This window comes from Rhinolophus sinicus, chromosome 1 (assembly GCF_057876585.1).
Source record: "Rhinolophus sinicus isolate RSI-liver-muscle chromosome 1, RSI-T2T, whole genome shotgun sequence".
In the NCBI taxonomy this organism is placed as follows: Eukaryota; Metazoa; Chordata; class Mammalia; order Chiroptera; family Rhinolophidae; genus Rhinolophus; species Rhinolophus sinicus.
Window position 1 is genome coordinate 56,995,050 of NC_142501.1, and position 17,585 is coordinate 57,012,634.

Here is a 17,585-nt window from a genome sequence, read left to right on the forward strand (position 1 = left end):
AAGAAAGTATTTTTAAAACATCTCAAAAACAAGAATAAATTTTAATTTTGAAGCTTATAATCTTGTTTTTTAACAATATATATTTGAGTTACATTAATTTTTCTCAACACTTCTTTAACCTAGCTTCCGCTGAGCTATCTTCACTTTTCAAACCAATGTCTCATAGTTTTGTGTGTTAAAGAATCATTTTGAAAAGAAACTAACTTCAAAAAACTATTCATATATATATATATATATATATATATATTTACTCAGGAAAATAATGGGTTAAATTCCTAAACACGCATAAGTGTAGCTTTATGTAAAATGTCTAAAATAGATGAATAATAACATAATTTAAAATACATGTGAAAGAAAATAATAACACTTCCAACATTTAGAAAATAGAGGGAAATATTACTAATACGAACACACAGAAACACTAAACAAAACTTAATATTTTTTTAAATCTATAGCTAGAATTATTGCAAAGTTGTAAATAGGAAGTGTCAGAAATAAAGATTCAACTAAAAGTAGAACAATAATCTATAAAATAACTTGTGGGTGTTCAGGAGATCATAGACTGGGGAAGTAGATGATTATATTATGGACCACAAAGGTTTAGGTTTAAAGTCCCAGGATTAGTGTAGTGAGAGCACTTGGGATGACACAATAGCTGCATATTCAATGAAAGTTTGAATTAGAAAATTGTAGTCATGTTCACAGACAGATTTCATTTTTTTTAATTTATTGGGGTGACAATTGTTAGTAAAATTACATAGATTTCAGGTGTACAATTCTGTATTACATCATCTATAAATCCCATTGTGTGTTCACCACCCAGAGTCAATTCTCCTTCCATCACCATATATTTGATCCTCCTTACCCTCATCTCCCACCCCACAACCCCCTTACCCTCTGGTAACCACTAAACTATTGTCTGTGTCTATGAGTTTTTGTTTCTCATTTGTTTGTCTTGTTCATTTTTATCTGAAAAATATTGTCTGCTATTTATAGAGCTGTGACTCAAAGGAAAAGCATTCTCCATGTATTTGACAGCTTTTGCCTACATTTAACACAAATTAAGTTTCATAGTCCAAATCCTGCCATAATAATCTAAATTATTAGATGTAATGAATAGAAAAATCCACACAAATATAATTCCTTAGAGATTAAAGTATTCACATCAAATTAACTATTTGCTATCTGGAAAGCAATGAAATGCAGACATCATCACAAATTATTTGGAGCAATGAAAAAGATGTGGTCAGAAGTAATTCTGTTGTCTTAAAAATATTCATTAGTTACAAAAGTGTAAACTAGCCCTAAAGAGAGGAATTTATCCTAATAAATTAAAAAGTAAATTAAAATAGTAAAATAATAAAAAATAAACAAAAGTAAATGTTAAATGTAACTTACTATGCGTAGAAAATGAAATCAATTAAATAAGTTAAAGAAATTCAAATTCCAGTTATTTGAAAAGTTCAATACCATAGTTAAACCCCCACCCCAGTGATTATGATGAGTAAAAAACAGAAATGTTCAATATTTTATTGGAAAATATTAGACATGTAATAACATAAAAAATCAAGATAAATATGGAAAAATAAATAAAACTATTGCATTTGATTGTTTTAAAGTCTAATTTTATTCCCATATTGCTTTTCTGAAATAAAGATACATCTTACAGTGGATGGCATCTACCATTGTTCATAGTTTAACTGGCAACATTGTTTTTTCTTTTTTTAATTCATCTTTTAAATTTATTAGGGTGACAATTGTTAGTAAAATTACATAGATTTCAGGTGTACACTTCTGTATTACATCATCTATAAATCCCATTGTGTGTTCACCACCCAGAGTCAGTTCTCCTTCCATCACCATATATTTGATCCCCCTTATCCTCATCTCCCACCCCTCACCCCCTTACCCTCTAGTGTAATTACATCTTATAATTAATGAGGTCTTAAAATTGATGAAATTTGGCAGATCTCTTCTTTTATCTTGAGGATTTCTTACACATCCAGAAAATTCAAGAAACTCTAAAAGGAAACTAATGGAATTAATAAGGGAAGTTGGTATTCTATCTAACTGAAAAAATGGGAAATGCTTAAAAATCAGTAGACTATACTAGCAATAAACAACAGGAAATCAATGAGCAAATATTATTTTAGTCATAACAGTCATAAAAATTTAATTACCAAGAGAATAAATTTAACCTAAAAGTACAGTGTATATATAAAGTGTAAAAACTCTTTTAAAAATGTAAAATATAATAGGAACAAAAAAGGCAATTGATATTCTTGGTTGGAAATTTTTTTTTAATTAAAATTTATTGGGGTGACAATTGTTAGTAAAGTTACATAGATTTCAGGTATACAATTCTGTAATATATCATCTATATATCACACTGTATGTTCACCATCCAGAGTCATTTCTCCTTCTATCACAATATATTTGATCCTCTTTACCCTCATCTACCACCCCTTCCCCCCTTACCCTCTGGCAACCACTAAACTATTGTCTGTGTCTATGAGTTTTTATCTTCATTTGTTTGTCTTGTTCTTTTGTTGTTTTCAGTTTATATTTACCACATCTTCTTTATCCAATAGATGATTGATATCCAAGATGTGATATATATACACAATGAAATACTTACTATTCTTCCATAAGAAAAGATGAAACAGTACCATTTGATAAAACATGCAAAAGAGAAAACTCTTTTGAATGTGTAAATGTTACACACTATACAATGAAATGTTATTCAGCCATAAAGAAGCAAGGAAATCATGCCATTTGCAACAACATGGATGGACCTTGAAGACATTATACTAAGTAAAATAAGTCAGACAGAGAAAGACAAGTATGTATGATCTCACATATATGTGGAATCTAAAACAATAAAACAAAACAAAAACCTAACCTCATAGAAAAATCAAGCAGAAGGAAGGAAATAAAAAGATTAATGGAAATCAGAGGGGTTGTAGACTGGGAGGGGGGTTATCATTTTGTAAGGGGGTGTAAATGTCTAATCATTATGTTGTTTTACACACCTGAAACTAATAATTAAAATAAAGGAAAAAAGATTAGTGGAAATAAATGAAATAGAGAAATACTAGAGAAAAATCAGTGAAATTGATCAAAAGTTGGTTATTTGAAAATGTCAACAAAATTGAAAAATATTTAGTTGCATTGAACAAGATAAAAATGAGAGAAGATTTAAATTACTAAAATTAGGAAGAAAAGAAAAGATATCACTAAACCTTACAACAATAAAAAGAATTATAAGGAAATACTAAGAACAACTATAAACATGTTAGGTAACCTAGATGAAATGGACAAATTCTTAGAAAGACACAAACATCAAACTTGACTCAAGAAGCAATAGAAATCTTACTAGATTTGTAACTAGTAGAGATGTTGAATTAGTAAAACTTGTCATAAAGCAAGCCCAAGGCCTAGATGTCTTCCATGTTAAAATTTGTCAAATGTTTACAGAATAATTAACACTGGCCTTTCACAAACATCTGGAGAACATAGAAGAGAAAACACCTCCTAATTCATTCCACGAGACTAATATTACCATGATCCCAAAACCTGACATACACATTGCAAATAAAGAAAACTACAGACCTTATGACTATACATCCTTTATGAATATAGATGTGAATGTCATCTAAAAAATACTTGCAAACTAATTCCAGGACCCTTTTGTTAACAAACAACTTTGTTGCAGATTTGGCAAATAAACAAGCATCAAATTTGCAATTGGAAAAACCTCATTCTACGAGAAGACAGTTCAGAACATCAGTTCTTCCAAAGCGATTGGAAGATTCTCTGTACTAGCATTTCTTTTTAATGAAGAATAAAAGAAAATATTTCCTGGGCTTATGGCAGAACATCTATCTTGAAGAAGTTTATGCAACTGATTAAAGGGAGAGAAACTCAAGTCATTCAAGGCTTCTGTAACTGTGGGTATGGATTCAATCAGTAGTGAGCAGAAACTCTCATGAAAGTGGTCAACATTACATTATTTTTCAAATTTGTAGCTGTAAGAATAATTGTAGCTAAACAACTCATTGAGGGAGGCTATAATTAACTGCTAGAAGTATAAATATATTTCCTATCTTTTCAGTTCTATCTTTTATGTTCTCTTTTGGTGAGATTGGGTCATATTTGTCTCAGAAATGGATTATCCTTGACTGTATAAAACTAAGAGATGTGAGTTTTAACACGAATATTAATGAAATGTTATTTTTAAAATGCATTATCCTTAAATAGTTTGTATTCATTGATGTGATCATTTCTATGCAATAAGTAGGAAGTCATCTAAAGGTAGTATAACTTGAGGGACATGAAGAAGCAATACCCCCCAACAGAAAAAATTGATTGACAACTTAGTTCACATTGCGTCATCTCATTAGAAATCAAAAATGTTAAATCTTCTATACATAATATAAACAGTAATCAGTCAATAACAATCCAGATAAATTCATTACTCCATACTAGCTTTGTAATATAACAGTTCTCATGGAAGCACAGTTTTAATGACGGGAAGAAAAATGATTTTATAGCTGAATACTATTCAAAGTCAGTTGGGCTGCAATTAGTTGCCACAGAGAAGCACAGGGAGGGAGCTGGGATGCAGAAATGATCTTTCAGTGCATCTCAAGATGATGTGTTGTAAATTTCAGGTGTAGAGGTGCATTCCATGGGCACAACCTAGCTCCCAAGCAAAGCATGAGCAAGTCCATGCCCCTTTTCCGTGATAGTTACTCTCATTCCTGAGATTAACTCTGGAACTTACACACGTGATCAGAGCTGACACTGCCCCCCATCTCAATACAGAGGGAATATCATAAAGTAATATAGAAAAACTTTTCATGTGATAAACAAGTTGGAGGCTCCAGCACAAATTATAGGAAAATTTCCTTTTGGGGAATCAGTGATTCAATTTTTTAAATATTTAAGAAGCTGATGTTAGTTTGTGTTAGTTGCGAAAAAAATCTGTATACAATATATTGCCACAAATTTAGAACATCAAAGTCTCTGACTCCTGGTTTTAACAACTAACTGAGAGATACATCAGGAAAGCAAAAGCAGTATCAATGAACATACAATTATTCTTCTGACTGGCAGATAAGGCAAGTAGGAGAAGGCACTTACCACTTTTTTCAAGAATGAAAGTAATGGATATAATCTGAGTAGTGTTTCTTCATGATACTGCACTAACTAGGAGAAAAAAACTCCAAAAAAAGACAAAATGAAGGATATAAACCTGAAAGCAACAAACAAATAAAATACTCATAGACACAGACAACAGTTTAGTGGTTACCAGAGGGAAAGCGGGAAGAGGCGGAGCTAGAAAAGGTTAAAGGGGGTCAAATATATGTGACAGAAGACTTCACTTTGGGTAGTGAACACACAATGCAACATATGGATGATATATTATAGAATTGTAATATATATAATTTTATTAACCAATGTTACCTTAATAAATTTAATTTAAAAATAAATAATAAATAATAAAATGTATCAGAATAAAAAATGTCAAAATGACTCAGAATATAGCATATTAAATAAGTAAATTTAATATTCCATCACTTTTTAGATACATCCCAAATAAGGATAATACAGCTCAGGAGGAAATTTTTACCTACGTTTTTGGCCAGTATTGTTTTTTTAAGGTATTGAATGTATAGAGAGAACTATGTTACTTATACATGTTGTTCTAGTTTTAATGTAATGCTTTAATCTCAAAACAATGTACATTCTCAGGGAAATATTAAAATGGGAATAAGAACGGATTGGTCTGAATGACACCCAACACCTATATCAGTTTCATTAAGTTTCAAAAAGAATAGCTACTTAAACTAAAAACCAAGCGGTCCTGGAATTGGGGGACAGATAAACGAAGAAAGAGACGATCTCAAAGGAAAGATTTCTCCAGATAGATATTCCATGTAAAGTAATTTGCTCAATACTCAGTCAAATCTATTTGATTATAAGAAACTCAAGGAATGAAACAGAAGGAAAGTGGGGACATTTTATGCTTGAGATGTAATTAACTACATTCTTGAGATTCTGAAGAGCAATTACTTTTGGAGATTAAGCAATTAGGAGTCCAAGAAAATATCCACCTCATGTACTTATTAAGTTAAAGGAAATAAGAGAGGAGACTGAGAAATATAAACATAACAGAGAGAAGAGAAACACACAGAAATTAGAAATAAAAAGATAGGAGAAAAATGCATGTAATGTTAAGGTAAATTATGAGAGAATGTTATGAATAGTATGTGCTCAAAAGTATACATTCCACACAGAAGTCTGCTACTGTTTTATACCGACAAAAAAAAAAAAAAAAAGGTCGATAAACTTTGACAAAGACTGTTTCATTAGAATGGTGGCAGCAAAAGTGTGGTTACAATACAGTAAAGAATAAATGGATGGTGAACAATAAAAATAAAATCTCTGTGAATCAAGACATTGAAATAGTGAGCATATATTTATTAGTTATTATGAGCTAAGCACTTTTCTAAATTTCAAATACATATAAATTTAACTTTTAAAAAACATTGAAAAAAATACTATTATTATTTCTACTTCATGATGACAAAACTGAATCACAGGGCTTGGGGAATGTGATTAGTATTTAAATCGGATTTTTTTGTTTTTAATGACATTGGTACCAAGATGTTGGAATGTTTAAAACTTAGCTAACCAGATTAACAGATAAAAACAATCGTGATGATGTCATACAATCCTGTGAATGTCACACCCAACATATCTTAACATTGGAAACAACATATTTCTCACCAAAATACTATGTTCTGCACAAAAGACAATAACCATATAATTAGAAAGAAAGTCATGAGGGAGAAACAGAAAGAAGTGAATAAGGATAAAGTTGTTTAGAGAATAAAACATGAGTTTAAAACATTGAGGGTATATGGCATGAAATATATGGTGATGGAAGGAGAACTGACTTTGGGTGGTGAACACACAATGTGATATGTACATGATGTATTACAGAATTGCACACTTGAAACCTTATGTAACTTTACTAACCATTGTCACCCCAATAAACTTTAATTTTTAAAAAAAAGAAATAATGCCAGAACTCAAAATCTTAAGTAATAGATATGAAAAGCCTGTATAGTAATCCCCAACTATTTGTGTTATATTTGTACTTTATCAATAATCAACTACAAAGAAAAAGTTTTTAAGGAGATTAAGATTTGGCTTTAGGATTTAGCTTCAGTTAGCAGTAAAGTAAAACATGAGTAATTCCAATCCAATGTGCAAATAAAAGTAAAACATAAATTGGGCTCTTCCCATAAGCTTCCTGAGGTGACCTCTGAAAATGGTTTGCTATTCACTTGACCCAGAGAACCCCACAAAATTATGTAAATCAATAAGTTCAAATCTACATGTTCATTTTAAGAACACTCATGAAACTGCCCAGGCCATCAAGGGTATGCATATCTGAAAAGCCACCAAGTATCTAAAGGATGTCACTTTACAGAAGCAATGTGTGCCATTCTGCCATTACAATGGCAGAGTTGGGAGGTGTGCCCAGGCCAAATAGTGGGGCTGGACATAGGGTTGGTGGCCCAAAAAGTGCTGAATTTTTGCTGTAAATGCTTAAAAATGCAGAGAGTAATGCTGGACTTAGTGGTTTAGATGTAGATTCTCTGGCCATTGAGCACATCCAGGTGAACAAAGCTCCCAAGCTGTGGTGCAGAACTTACAGAGCTCCTGGGCGGGTTAGCCCATACCTGAGCTCTCCCTGCCACACTGAGATCTTTACTGAAAAAGAGCAAATTTTCCTAAACCAGAAGAGGATGTTGCACAGATGAAAAAGATCTCCCAGAAGAAACTGAAGAAACAAACAAAACTTATGGCCCAGGAGTAAATTCAGCATCAAATAAATGATAATAAAAGTAAAAAAAAAAAAAAAAAAAAAAAGTAAAACATAAATTGGGAAAAGCAGTGAAGATGACTCATAATATGTTGAAGCATGGTACAGATAAAGTAATCTGATTTTAAATATATATATATATATATATATATATATATATATATATATATATATATATATTACCAAAACAAACTGCTGTGGAATCGAATAATACCTAATAAAAAAATAATATTTATAATCAAAGTTTTAAAAATTGTGTCAGATGATTTTGAATACGTTGTTAGCAATTAATTCTTACTGTGTAATATTAACATCACTCCTCATTTCAAATCTCTCTGAATTTTAAATGCACATTGAACAGAAATCGGGACACAATGGTGACAAACGACACAATAACTTTTATCCTGCTGGGACTGACTGACGACCTACAACTGAAGACTGTGATTTTCATCTTTCTATTTTTCACCTACGTGTTGAGGGTAACTGGGAACCTGACAAGCATCTTCCTCGTCTTCACAGAGTTTCACCTTAAAATGGCCATGTACTTTTTCCTACAAAATTTCTCCTTCTTAGAAAACTCATTTACATCTGCTCATATGCCCAAATATTTGTACAACATATCAACAGGTGACAAGACAATCACGTATGACAATTGTGCCATTCAATATATTTTACAGACCTCTTCGGTGCTAAAGAATTTTTTCTTCTGGCCCCCATGTCTTATGACCAATACGTAGCCATCGGCAAATCCCTGCATTACACGACCATCATGAACAGCAAGGTCTGTAGAAGACCCATCCTTTGGTGCTGGACATCTGGTTTGTTGATCATAATCCCATCACTCAACCTGGGCCGAAATCTGGAATTCTGGGACTCTAATGTTATTGATCATTTTGTCTGTGAGGTATTGCCCCTCCTATAGATCTCACACTCAGAAACATGGCTCATAGAGCAGGTGGTCATATTCTGTGTTGTGTTGACCTTTATCATAACCCTTGTATGTATAGTTCTATCCTATATACATCATCAAGACCATTTTACAATTCCCTTCTGTCCTGCAAAGAAAAAAGTCATTTTCTACCTGTTCATCCCACATGATTATCACTTCCATAACCTATAAAAGTTGTATTTTTCACATACATAGAATGGAATATTTCAACCATGAAAAGGAACGAAATCTTGCTATTTGCAACAGCAGGAATGGACCTTGAGGGTATTATGCTAAGTGAAATAAGTCAGACAGAGAAAGACAAATACTAAGTGTTTTCACTTATATGTGGAATCTAAAACAAAGAAACCAAAAAGAAATCAAATTCATAGATACAGAGAACATTTGGTGGTTGCCAGAGGCTGAAGGTGGGGAGTAGGTGATGGGTGAAGGGAGTCAAGAGGTACAAACCTCAAGTTATAAAATAAATAAGTCCTGGATATAATGCACAGCATGGTGACTATATTAATAATACTCTATTGTATATTTCAAAGCTACTAAGAGCATAAATCTTAAAAGTTATCATCACAAGAAAAAAATATATTACTATATGTAATGATGGATGTTAACTAGACTACCATAATGATCATTTCACAATACAGGACATACAAATATCAAATCAACAAGTACACCTGAAACTAACATAATTTATATGTCAATTATACCTTAATAAAGTATTTTTTAATTGAAAAAAATGTTTGAAATAACAACATAGAAATGAGGAATACCTCTTTTTTCTTTTCTTTTTTATTTATTTGTTAAATTTATTGGGGTGACAATTGTTAGTAAAATTACATAGATTTCAGGTGTACAATTCTGTATTACATCATCTATAAATCCCATTGTGTGTTCACCACCCAGAGTCAGTTCTCCTTCCATCACCATATATTTGATCCCCCTTACCCTCATCTCCCACCCCCCAGCCCCCTTACCCTCTGGTAACTACTAAACTATTGTCTGTGTCTATGAGTTTCTGTTTCTCATTTGTTTGTCTTGCTCTTTTGTTGTTTTTGGTTTATATACCACATATCAGTGAAATCACATGGTTCTCTGCTTTTTCTGTCTGACTTATTTCGCTCAGCATTACACTCTCAAGATCCATCCATGTTGTCACAAATGTTCCTATATCATCTTTTCTTACCGCCGAATAGTATTCCATTGTGTATATATACCACAACTTCTTTATCCATTCATCTATCGAAGGACATTTTGGTTGTTTCCATGTCTTGGCCACCGTAAACAAAGCTGCAATGAACATTGGAGCACATGTGTCTTTATGTATAAATGTTTTCAGATTTTTTGGGTAGATACCCAGGAGAGGGATTGCTGGGTCATATGGTAATTCTATTCGTAATTTTTTGAGGAACCTCCACACTGCCTTCCATAACGGCTGCACCAGTCTGCATTCCCACCAACAGTGTATGAGGGTTCCTTTTTCTCCACAGCCTCTCCAACACTTGTTACTATTTGTCTTGTTCATGATAGCCATTCTGACTAGGGTGAGGTGATATCTCATTGTGGTTTTTATTTGCATTTCTCTGATGATTAGTGATGTTGAGCATGAGGAATATCTTGAACAAAAATATTCATACTTGTTAGGGAAAAAAACTATATAACTTCATCATTTATTGACTAGAAAGCAAAAATAACTTATCATTTTGACCCAAAAAATAGACTCTGGCAATTATTCTAACTAGTGTGCAAAATTATTTTTATTAGAATGTCCTTTTTTGAGTTTTTTCATTGTAAAAAGTTGTTGGCTTTGCAACCTCAGAAGCATCAGGGGAAAATTCGAAACAAGTCCCCATCCACAGAGGGAAAGGAAAGACCTAAGAAAGAAGCAGACCGTTACAGATTGGTAAGTAGCAGATTCAATAAGTAAAGGAACTTATATACAAGGTTCATCTTGGGAGGCCACAGGAGGAGTAGATCCCCGCACAAAGTTTACATAGAAGCCTCATCTGGGATCAGTCACATGTACCATCCAGATGATCTCAACAACATATTGCTCTCCCAGGCTGTGTCCTAGAAAATAACTCCCACTGAGGGAACAGTGGGCAGAATGTACATTCCAAGGACAGGGGAAGGGATGAGGAGCGTCTTATTACCCAGTTCCAGCTTGCCTTCAGCGGGCAGTCACATCCTCTCAATGACCTCCTCCAACAAAGATGGACGTAAATCTAACTTTGCTTTAAGTATCAATTAACTTATGGTAATACATTTCAAAAGCAATTATCTTTCATTTTAAATTATTTTTCCAGCTTTCTTGAGGTATAATTGACAAGGGAAATTGTAAGATATTTAAAGCATACATCATGATGAATATATACTGGGGGTACCAAAAAAATGTATACACATGACTAGTATTCATCTTTTGTTATTGGTATATATTGAGTATTACAATTTTAATACAGTTTTTCCTTTCTTAAAATGTGTACACTTTTTTTGGCATCCTCTGTAGGTATGTGTGTGTGTGTATACACACACACATATATAAAGGACTCTTCCCATCTAGTTAATTAACATATTCATCACTATATATGGTAATAAGAACATTTAAGTTCTACTCTCTTAGCAAATTTCAATTATACGATACAGTGCTATCAACTATAGTCACCATTTTATACATTACATCCACAGACCTTATTAATCTTATAGCCCAAAGTTTGTACTCTCTTACCAACTTCTCCCTGATTTCCCTACCCCCTAGTCCCTGAAAACCACTTTTATACTCTCTGTTTCTGAGTTTTACTTTTTTTTTTTAGATTCCACGTAAAAGTGATATCATACAGTATTTATATTTCTCTGTCTGACTTATCTCACTTAACATAATGCCCCCAAGTTCCATCCATTTTGTCACAAATGGCGAATTTCCTTCTTTCTGGTGGCCGAATAATATTCCACTGTGTGTGTATATATATATATATATATATATATATACACACACACATATATATATGACACATCTTCTTTATCCATTCATATGTTGATGGCCACTTATGTTGTTTCCATTTTTCAGTTACTGTAAATAATTCTACAATGAACACAGAAATGCAGATATCTTTTTGATATCCTGTTATCATTTCCTTTGGATATATACCCCAAAGTGTTATTTTTTAATTCTTTAGGAACCTCCATACTATTTTCTTATTTTTTTAATTAAATTTATTGGCGTGACAATGGTTAGTAAAATTACATAGATTTCAAGTGTACAATTCTATAATACATCATCTATAGATCTCATTGTGTGTTCACCACCAAAGTTCGTTCTCCTTCCATCACCATATATTTCACCAATCCTTTACCCTCTTCTGCCACGTCTCCTCCCCCTTATCTTCTGGTAACCATTAAACTGTTGCTTGTGTCTATGAGTTTTTGTTTCCTTGTTTGTCTTGTTCCTTTGTTGTTTTCAGTTTTATATCGCACATATCAGTGAAATCATATGGTTCTCAACTTTTTCTGTGTGACTTATTTCACTTAGCATAATAATCTCAAAATCCATCTATGTTGTCACAAATGACAGTATGTTACCTTTTCTTAGGGGAAAGTAGTATTGCTCCATACTATTTACATAGTAGCTGCACCAATTTACATTCCCACCAACAATGCACAGGATTAACTTTTCTCCACATACTCAAGAACACTCGTTATTCCTTGTCTATTTGATGGTAGCCATTTTAACAGGTAGGTCTTATTGTGCTTTTGTATTTTCCTGATGATTAGTGATGTTGAGCACCTTTTCATATGCCTGCTGGTTGTTTGTATGTCATCTTTAGGAAAATGTCTATTCAGCTTGTCTGCCCAATTTTTAATTAATTTGGTTTTTTTGCAATTGAATTGTACAAGTTATTTATTTATTTTGGATATTAATTCATTGTCAGACATGATTAGCAAATATCTTCTACCATTCAATGAATTGTTTTTTCATTTTTTTGATGTTTTGGGGTTTTTTTGTAATATACAGAGCATTTTAGTTTGATGTAGTCTCACTTGTTAATTTTTGCTTTGTTGCCTTTGTTTTTGGTGTCAAATATTTAAAAAGTCACTGCCAAACTAATGTTAAAGAGCTTATCCTCTATGGATTCTTCTAGGAATTTTAAAGTGTCAGGACTTACATTCAAGTCTTTAACCTATTTCAAGTTGATTTTTGTGCATTGTGTAAGATAGAGATCCAGTTGCATTATTTTGCATGTGACAATCCTATTTTTCCAACACCATTTGTTGAAGAGACTGTACTTTCTTTGTTGTATATTCTTGGCTACTTTGTCATAAATTAATTGACCATAGGAGCATAGACAATTCAAAAGGACATGGATTTAGAGTAAATTAAATTTAAAGTCTAATGGAGCATCAAGATATTGAACATGAATATGGTGGTATATGTTGAGAAGTTAAAGAACATTGATGCATATAGAGTTATACAAATTATGTTGTTGCTTCTTTTTAAATAATACTTATAAATATATTAATACACCTGTGGAAAAAAGTCTGGAAGTTTGATACTATAACTAAGCAGTATGGGTTATATGTTTTTACATACTTTTCCTTTTTCTTGTCTAAGTAAAATTTCCCAAATATAATAAATTATTTGTAAAACAAACGTAAGTGAGAAACGTGATTTCTTTATGATCCTCCCATATGATATGTCTGGGTTCATAATATGTGACAGTAAAAAAGGAGCTAAAGTTGTGTTTTATAACCAGATTCTTTGTAGTCCTACTGGCCTTTATCTACTGCTGCATCCTATCTCCAAGGACACTGTCTCCAAAGAAGCCATAGTTAGCATATCTTTTCTACCTCAGTGTTCTCACTCAGAAGATTCATTAGTGGCTTTGTTCTAGAGTCACCAGGGACTCTTCGTTTATTCACTTAGTTGCATTTTTATCAAATAAAGCAAACTGTTAAGCTAGATATAAGTAAATATGCTCACAACCCTGAGAGCTCATAGTAGCAATTTCCTTAAAACTGGAGAGCATTCCTGACATCTCACAACCCGCATATTATACTATTGTTATTTGATATTTTTCTTTTTGGGGGAGGGTTATAACAACACAACAAGAAATTCCATGTAATTGGTTGAAGATGAATACTTCCAAGAGGTCTATGCATCTTAAAGTTGTTGTGAATATGAAAGTGGATTCGTAAGCAAAGGTGACCAGAGGTCCATATTAAAGTTTTCACCCCAACGACCATTTTCAATTTAGGACTTTTAAGCTTTCATGTTTTTCAACATCCATCAGAAACTATGATTGACAGTCATAATAGTAAGTGAGATAAAATTTGTCATTTTAATTCTATTTACTTTTGTGTGATTTGAGTTTTATTATGCTCTGGAAAACATATTTTATCTACTTTTTAAATCGAAAATTTAAATGATAATTTCTATATTTGGTAAAGCATACATATTATTACTTTTTTAGAATGAAATCTTGTTGGATATATAAATGTCATTTTCTAGGAGATTTTTATGCATAAAAATATATTGTCATTTAAAAGGATTAAAACTGGATAGCTATCCAGAAATATATTACCTATATCAATGACCTCACATCAAAAAATAAGACATATATTTATATTATTGTGTAAGCATACTTCTTAATCTCCCAAAAGAATGACACATTGACTGAAGTTGCATCATTTCATTACAAATCCCTGTCTTCATTCCAAACATATCTTTGACAGAATCAACAAAGGCAATCAGTCACATTTCACTATGAGTTATTTTTTAAATCTTGTTTTATTATACCTTGTTATATCTTAGAAGGAAAAAGGACAAGAAAAACATGTTTTTAGAACACGACATAATAGCCCATGGTGTCAGAGCTCAGTAAATTTACTCAGTGCTATAATGCATGTAGTTGCTGAGAGACTATTTAGGGTTGGAGAAAGGTAGGAAATGGGCAGCAGAAATCTTTCTCTTATATACATCTCAATTTGATTTAATATAGTCATTGAATGTATCTCCAATTCCCTTAGCATGTTCCGCCAGGCAAACCATGAGCCTAGTTTACTCATCTTCCTTACACTGGATACTGTAACCTGAAGCCTTATCTGCAGTATCTACTTAGATAATCAGAGCTGACCAAGTAAAACCACCCGTTAGTGTACACAATAAAATGGGTCCACATACAAATAAATTGGGATCTCCAGAGGAAACTTTTCATAATTCACTGTTGTAGGGAAATTTCAAACCTAGAGACACTAATTTTAAAATGTATGGTGATGGAAGGAGAACTGACTCTGGATGATGAACACACAATAAAATATACAGATGATGTGAATTGTACGCTTGAAACCTATATAATTTTACTAACCACTGTCACCCCAATAAATTTAATAAAAATGAATAAATAATTAAGAAATAAAAATATTTGAGTCCCTACTAATGTAATCAATTGTCAACATCTGTGGAAGAGCTATTAACACAAACTTGGAATTTAAAAAGTCCATGTCTTCTAGATTAAATGCCTTCAGATAGATGCTCTCAGTGGCAAAAACTGCATCAACAGAATTACTGGAAAATAGAGCACAGAGAGGGTAGTTTCTCTTTTTTACCTCCTATGAAGGTAATAAACAAAAGCAGAAAAGTTGATCCTCTTTGAAAGCAAAAGAAAAAAATTCCACCACAGATTCTAACATAGAAAATTTAATTCAACAAAGTTCACATCAAAGTGCTTTGAATTATAAGTCCAAATAGAAAAATAGACTCATAGGTGTCTGCAAAACATACATAGATAAATTCATTTGGAAACATTTATTGGACAGTTGACAACATATCTGTAGCTATGTTAGCTGTATGGTGAAAAAGATACATTTCATGCTTCCCACAAATTTGTATTGTCTTAAGTGTTAAAATAGGAAAACATTGTTTTCCTTGGGAACACAGTGACAAGAATTAGAGATTGCATATTCATCAGACTTGCAGGAAACTTCCCAGCAAGCTTAAAGATGAAATTGAAAACCAAAGGAAGAATAGAATCTATTCAGGTGAGTTGAAGACAAAGAACAGATGTTTCGTGAGAAATGTTTACTAAACTATCCATCACATGGAATGCGCTCAATAAATGTAGTCTATTATCTTTATTGATAAGAACATATTAAGAGGAAGAAGAGAAAAAGTGATAGAGAAAATTGTGAGTTTTATTTGTGACATAGTAGATTTGAGGTCCATGTGAAATGTTTAAATAGGCATGTTCGGTTGCATCTGAGAATCAGAAAGGACTATTACAAAAAGACACAGATTTAGTACTAATCACCTGAAAGATGATATTTCAAAACAGGAATTGATGAAAACAAAAGGAAATATTAGTGCAGTGAGAGTGAAGAGATATGACCACTAACAGACAGATAAAAGGGGCAGAGAAACATATCATCTGTTGTATGTTTAAAGTTTTCTTTCAGAGCATTTCATAAAAGTATAAAAGTATACTGTGCATAAGTATATTGTGCATTAAGACAGTCTATATGCTGACAGATTTCATACTTTTAAAAATAATCTATAATAAAATGTCTCAATGTCACATGCAGATTTAACAGAAGTCAGAAGTCAGCAATGAGAAACAGTACAGTAACAACATTCATTCTGCTGGGACTGACAGATGACCCTCAGCTGCAAGTTCTGGTTTTTATCTTTCTCTTTCTCACCTATATGCTGAGCATAACTGGGAACCTGACTATCATCTCCCTTATCTTATTGGATTCTCACCTTAAAACAGCCATGTACTATTTCCTACAAAATTTCTCTTTCTTGGAGATCTCATTCACATCTGCCTGTATTCCCAGATACTTGTATAACATAGCAACAGGTGACAAAGTCATTACTTACAATGCCTGTGCCAGCCAAGTAGTTTTTATTGACCTCTTTGGTGTAACTGAATTTTTTCTCCTGGCCACCATGTCCTATGACCGCTATGTGGCCATCTGCAAACCCTTGCATTATGTGACTATCATGAGTAGCACAGTCTGCAGAAGACTTGTCTTCTGTTGTTGGGTAGCTGGTCTATTTATTATAATCCCTCCACTTAGCCTAGGCTTAAATCTGGAATTTTGTGATTCTAATACCATTGATCATTTTATCTGTGATGCATCTCCCCTCCTCAAAATCTCTTGTTCAAATACTTGGTTCATGGAACAGACTGTTATAATCTGTGCTGTGGTGACCTTCCTTATGACACTTATGTGTGTGGTACTGTCCTACATTTATATTATCAAGACAATCTTAGGATTCCCTTCTGCCCAGCAAAAGAGAAAAGCCTTTTCCACGTGTTCTTCCCACATGATTGTGGTTTCCATCACCTATGGCAGCTGCATCTTCATCTACATCAAACCTTCAGCAAAGGAATCAGTGGTTATTAACAAGGGTGTCACAGTGCTCACTACTTCCATTGCTCCAGTGCTGAACCCTTTCATTTACACACTGAGGAACAAGCAAGTCAAACAAGCCTTCCATAACTCAATCAAAAGAATTGAGGTATTTTCCAATAAGAGAATGTGAAACTAAATAAACACATATAATGAACTTAACACATTCCCTAGCCATGTTAAGTTATTCAAAACATTCTCATTCATCCTGATCTAGTGACATCTTCCTCACAAACCTCTCTAAGATCCTTCCACAAATAAGCACATTAATAGCTTTTCAAATTTAAATACTGGCTTCACCTCCAAATTAAGAATAACAAAAAAATAAAAATAGAA

General features: G+C 32.7%; 1 protein-coding gene and 1 pseudogene across 1 annotated transcript; both read left to right on the top strand.

The window, feature by feature from the left end:
- Window positions 1-8,274: 8,274 nt before the first annotated feature.
- LOC109439223 (olfactory receptor 6C2-like) lies at window positions 8,275-14,888 on the top strand (annotated as a pseudogene).
- A 1,552-nt stretch (window positions 14,889-16,440) lies between these two features.
- On the top strand, window positions 16,441-17,382 carry LOC109439222 (olfactory receptor 6C2-like). The gene has a single exon (XM_019719487.3). It carries the CDS (start codon window positions 16,441-16,443, stop codon window positions 17,380-17,382), a length of 942 nt encoding a protein of 313 aa, XP_019575046.3.
- Window positions 17,383-17,585: the final 203 nt, after the last annotated feature.